Source organism: Nilaparvata lugens, chromosome 3, assembly GCF_014356525.2.
Source record: "Nilaparvata lugens isolate BPH chromosome 3, ASM1435652v1, whole genome shotgun sequence".
Lineage (NCBI taxonomy): Eukaryota > Metazoa > Arthropoda > Insecta > Hemiptera > Delphacidae > Nilaparvata > Nilaparvata lugens.
In genome coordinates, this window is record NC_052506.1 from 49276994 (window position 1) to 49283102 (window position 6109).

Below are 6109 nucleotides of genomic sequence, written 5' to 3' on the forward strand. Positions count from 1 at the left end.
CCATAGCATTGACAAGTCACGTGATACATCTATGGAAGTGTGACCAACATACTAAATGATTACAAAAAATAATTCACAATATTTTGTAAAATATCATATATAATCATTTTTAATAAAATAATTCATGCAAGATAAGACAATATTTATGATACGATAAAATATTAATGTTGAAGCTGTTAAGAATGTACGGACTTTTGTTTTCTTCTTACTTCTCAGGCTGATAAGTTTTTAGGTTATGTTATTTCTTTTGACGTGACAATGTCTTATAAATTGGTTTGCCGGGAGACACTTCAAGAAACTGCATTACGTTCCCACGTTATGCGCTCACAATGAGAGCGAGTGAGAGTGTTCGTTTCGGTTCACAGTCGTCTGGAAAGAGCACGAATAGGAGCAGTGGCAAGCAACGCTCGCAGCAGCAAGCCCAGCAACCCGAAGCATTCACCTGGAGAGAGAGTGAAACGGAGCAGTCAACCTGCGCAGGCGCCGCAAGCAATCTCCTGCGACTGTGCCACTAATTCAAAATGTCAAGTCAATGGTTGTCTCTCTCGCTCTTAGGTGGGCGCGGGCTAACCATGCCCGAGTGGAAGAGACACGTGCCTCTCACTCACTCTCATTGTGAGTTATTATTTCATCCTTCTTCCTACTATACGAATGAATATTCACATTAAAATTATTTTACCACTCAAAGTCGTTGTCATGTAAAACTTTCGCCCATATACTGACTTTACAGGCAACCATGCAATTTTTTTTGAGCAGTTATTTGATATCGGTTCTCGGTTGTAAGGTAGGCTTTTTTTAAAGTCAAGTTTTTGTTATAGCAAACAACATCAATTGCATCTTCAAAAAATAAATAATTTTTGACATAAAAGATGACCTTATTTTACTCTCTTCGAACAAGATGTTGAAAGTTGAATGTTACAAGTTTACTCATCACACTATAGATGGTAAGTGAAAACTCTTAGTCCTAATACCTATTACACGATTAATTATCTAAATAGTAACTTAATCAAGTAGATGATTATATTTTTACAAGAATGAATATTTTGACTATCTTGTTTGTTCATAGTCAGGGATTATAAAATAGGTGCATCGGCCTACCTTAGCTACTACCTAGCCTACCATACTTTAAATTGTACTTTTGCTTTATAGGCCTATAAACTATAATATAAAAAAGCATGCATTATATTTTTTTCATAATCGAATGTGCTTTTTGTATCTGTAGTCTATGTTGGTCTGTGTTGATGTTAACCCATGAGCTTTCTCAGGACTTTAGAATGAACCTTACTTACCCAACCCACTTGGAGACAGATCATAATTCCGTGGGAACAGAGATATGCAAGTTTGAAATATTCCTAAATACTCCTGTATTTTCCATCGCTAATGGAAATATAGTTCCGTGAGAATACCTGCATAAGATTGAAAACTGACCAGTTCCCGGACTAATTGTATAAAAAATACATTTCTCACGATAAATATTCACACACAAAATTCAACTGAGTCTGATTGAAAAAGTCCTAATTCTACACTTTTCAAATAAACTAAATCAATAAATTAATATTGAAGAAACCATGAACCCATAATACATTTATTTCAATATCATCACCATTACAGGCATATATCTAAAGATATAAAGGAATGAGAAAGTCCATAGCCTGCAAGTACCATTTGGTAGAGTTTCTCACACAAATCTATGATGTGAGACTCCCAACCAAAATTACTTTCTAATATGAATCCCAACATTTTTTTATTACACTTGATATCATTATCTTATGGAATATGCATCCCTTAAAGAGAAGCAAATTCTGTTTTACTATCATTACTAGAATATTCAAACTCACACTCATATTGGATTTAGTAGCCTATTTACTATTATCAAGTTCATAATGTGATCATAGAGATCACAAGGACATGTCAAAAAATAGAAACGAGAAAGAAAGCTAATAATAACTAGTCACATCAACAAAAAAGTAAAAAATACAAACTCACCAGCTTGTTGTACAACAGAAAGAACTCATTGATGGAATACAAAGGGTTCTACACCAGCAATCCCCTCAGTGCGCCCTTGAATCGCCTGGTCGATAGGTCTCTTGCTGCTATTGGCAGCTTGTTGAAGAGTCTTGCAGACAGGTGGGCAAGGCCAGTTTGTGTTCTGCTCAGCCTCTGGTAGGGTAGGTCAAATTCTCATTACCTATGATAGTAGGAAGAGCAAAGAAAGTGAAATGATGTAATTATTATCATTATTATCATCTAATAATAGCAAATTATTTATTTAATTTTCATGAACATTAATGCATACTTTAGGTTGCAGACAATTGTCATACAATGCATTCAGAAAAATAATACTACAAAATATTAATTAAAGTAATAGTCAAAATTACTTTTGACTTGGAGGGACATGAGCAACAGAGATAGGTAGGAAATACAGAGGCACGATGTTACCGTTCTGAACTGGCCAGTGTTCTCTAATTTCTAGTGACTGTTTATGTGCTCATGCTACTCATGGAAAGTTACCTGTCTGAAAGTATTCTGGCGACTGAGACTAATCAACGAATTGGCAACTGAGCTTCTACCTATGACTGTATTCTTCACTGTAATTGGCTAATCTCCCACCATTTCTCTGTGGTGCATATTCCTCCAAATCAAAAATAATTTTGTAAGGAATAATACTGTGCTGTTCTACTTTAATCAAACCTCTGGACTGAGTACCATAATGATAAATGTCTGAACCAGTAATCGAGTCAATTTAGACTCTGCAAAGACTGTTAAATTGTACACATACAGACTGGGGACCAATGAAAAATAGCTTTAATCAATATCTGAGGGTAAGTTACCTTATGGCAGTACAGAATAAAATACACAGGCTACATTGTACCAAGGTAGCCTACTGTACTAAACAACAAAAAAGACAGCTTAGTGTCTTCCTTATTTTCTTTCCTTATGAAAAGGCTACATTTTATATCAGTATCACAAACATCATAATCAACGATAAAAACTGGATTGATCCTATCAAAATTCAGTATATTCAGTCCATGACCGGCAGTCGCCAGACAGACTTTGTCAAAATATAAAACAATCAAAACACAAATAACAAGAGATGGCCACAGATAGGTTGTTCCGTGTGGCTCTGTAGATGGACTGCTATAGTAACTGATTAAACAATCTCAACTGATCTACAAGTCCACTGGTCTCATCATCTCTCAATGAGTAGAGAGGGTAGTTGATGAGTTTTTCTCGAACCAGCCAACAAAACTTCCCATACTCCAGCTCATGAACACAACTTGCCGGTCTGTTAAAAATTTTTAGCATCCGTAAGGGGTAGCATTTGTGTGCTTTCGATAGTCTGGAGTAGGGCAGGTAGATGTTGCCCCGTCTCCTGGTATTGTGGTGGTGCAGCTGGCCCCTCTCCTGGTAGGCATGAACCTCACTCATTAGGAGCCGTAGGGAGCAATACATGTACTGACTGTACACTGTAAGTATTTTCAGGCATTTGAAGATTGGCCGGCAGTGCTCCAGGTAATGCGATGATGTGATGACATGAAGAATTTTCTTCTGTAGAAGGAGAATCCTTTCACAGCTACCTGCATGGTCCCATAGTACTATTCCGTAGCTTATATGACTATGGAACAGCCCATGGTAGGCTGTAATTAAGTAGTTGGCAGGCACATGTTGCTTCAGCTTCCGCATCATAAACGTCACCCTGGCCAGTCGATTGCACAGCATGCCAATATGTCGATCCCACGATAGAGTGGGGTCCATCACAAAACCCAAAAGTTTGACCTCTGCCTCACCATGAGCCTGACCATGCCTTAAGGTGCACAGCAGGTTCTGTGTTTCCCTCTCATTTAGACACAGTTTGTTTGATTCAAACCACTGGCAAGCCTCTTCTACAAGAAGATTTGACTGGGCAACAGCAGTTTGGGGGTCCTCATCCTGGGCCAGCAGGGTGGTATCTTCGGCAAACAATAACACTCTCCCATACACACTCAAGTCGTTGATGAATACAAGGAACAACAGAGGACCAAGAATCGATCCCTGCGGCACCCCATAGATCACCTCCTTCGACCGTGATTCCGCACCATTCACCGATGTGACCTGCATTCTATTGGAGAGGTAATCCTCCATGGTTTTCAGGGGAACTCCACTTATCCCATACCTCTTCATTTTACCCAATAGTATGTCATGCGAGACACAGTCAAATGCCTTGGTTAAATCACACAAAGCAACGGAGACCGACTGCCTGCCCTCCATTGCCCCAAGAACCAACTCCACCAAATACCACACAGCTCCTGTGAGTAGTATAAAAAGGTCACCTCAAGGTCACCCAAGTTGACCAAACCTAACCTCAAGTTGGGTGACCTTTAGGTTAGGTTGGTCAACTTGGGGCTCTGAACTCTGAACTCAGGGCTCTGAACTCGGGGCTCTGAACTCTGAACTTGGGGCTCTGAACTCTGGACTCTGGACTCAGGCTCTGAACTCTGGACTTCTGGACTCCTCGGGGCTCTGAACTCTGGACTTCTGGACTCTGGACCCTAAACTCTGAACTCAAATGTCCTGCATCATTGAAAATGTCTGTCAATGAGATAATACCATGATTAGTTCCTCCTCCTCAAGCTCAATCACTGCATCCCGCAGACATAGCTCACTGTTTGACAACATGTCGCAGTAGACGGAATACCTCTCAGTGCTGACAAGCCGTCTTATTCCAAACAGAGAAAAGTGGTGGTGGTGGTGGGGATATCCTTCCTTGTCAACAGGTCTATGACAATGCCACCCCATCATGACTCACTTCTCAATTCTTCGTTATCATTAGTATGAAGAAGTATCATATTCTATATAATTTAAGTCTTCAAACATAAATCCTCTATGATGTAGTGGTTAGCAAGTCAGCTTCCCAAGTTGGAGGTTCTAGGTTCAAATCCAAGGCAGTAAAGGTAAGTATTAAAGGTCAGTATCAACAGAACCAGAGGATATATTTTTTTGTATGTAGTGGGTAGAGGAAAGGAAACCATATTTTTATTCTTCCATATACATTTATTTCCATTATAAAACAGAATATATATATATTAGTCATTGAAAATCCTATTCTATATTTTGTGGTCTCCTGATAGACCTCTGCTGACCTTTCCTCTCATTCTGAAATGCTGCATACTCCATCAGTTTGTACAGTATCCCGAAAAGCAGCACTGTAAATAGATATTAGTAGAGCAGGGTCTCCTGAACAGCCCTCTGGTCGCCCCACCACTGCCAGTCACCCCGCCATTGGTCGTCCGGCCGCCGCCAGTCGCCCCACCACTGCCAGTCACCCCGCCGCCAGTCATCTGGCCGCCCCTGGTCGCCCCACCACTACCAGTCACCCTGCCGCCGGTTGTCTGGCCGCCGCCAGTCGCCCCACCACTGCCAGTCACCCCGCTGCCAGTCGACCGGCCGCCACCGGTCGCCCCACCACTACCAGTCACCCCGCCGCCAGGCATCCGGCTGCCACTGGTCGCCCCACCACTGCCAGTCACCCTGCCACTGGTCGTCTGGCTGCCGCCGGTCACCCCACTGCCGCCAGTCATCCGGCCACCACTGCCGGTCGCCCCACCACCACCGGTCGCCCCACTGATGGCTGCCATCCCACCACCAACAGTCGACTTGCTGCGGCTGGCAATTGTCCCGCTGGCTGAGGCCAGGATGGCTTCAATTTGGCAGAGGCCCTTCATATATAGGGGACTCTGGCTCGGGATGGTCATGCAGGACCTGTCACTCTGCATGGTCATGGAGACCTCTATCACACCAGATTAATGTGTCCATGGTGGACATGCTGGATCAGGATGTCCATGGGAGGCTCTGGATCAGCATGGCCGTGCTGCTCTGGATCAGGGTGGCATTGAAGATGGATATTTTCTGTGACTCCCACTTCCCCTCCTCCATGTTAGGACATTTAGCATGTGCATTCTCAATGACCCTAGCTCCTCCTGTCACATGGACCATGCTCACCAGTGTTCAGCGTGTCTGTGGCGGGATGGCAGGGTCATCCACTCAGTGGTCAGTCAGTCAGTTCAATTACTGATCAGTCAGTCAGTTCAATTACTGATCAGTCACTGTTCAGTCACTGTTCAGTCACTGT

General features: G+C 42.4%; 1 protein-coding gene across 1 annotated transcript; it reads right to left on the bottom strand.

Moving 5' to 3' along the window:
• Nucleotides 1-5153: 5153 nt before the first annotated feature.
• LOC120350240 (glycine-rich protein 5-like) lies at nt 5154-5759 on the bottom strand. The gene has a single exon (XM_039422817.1). It carries the CDS (start codon nt 5757-5759, stop codon nt 5154-5156), a length of 606 nt encoding a protein of 201 aa, XP_039278751.1.
• Nucleotides 5760-6109: the final 350 nt, after the last annotated feature.

What these genes read in the sequence shown, in the direction of transcription:
- LOC120350240 (XM_039422817.1), bottom strand. Translation starts at nt 5,759, where the DNA reads ATGACCATGCAGAGTGACAGGTCCTGCATGACCATCCCGAGCCAGAGT.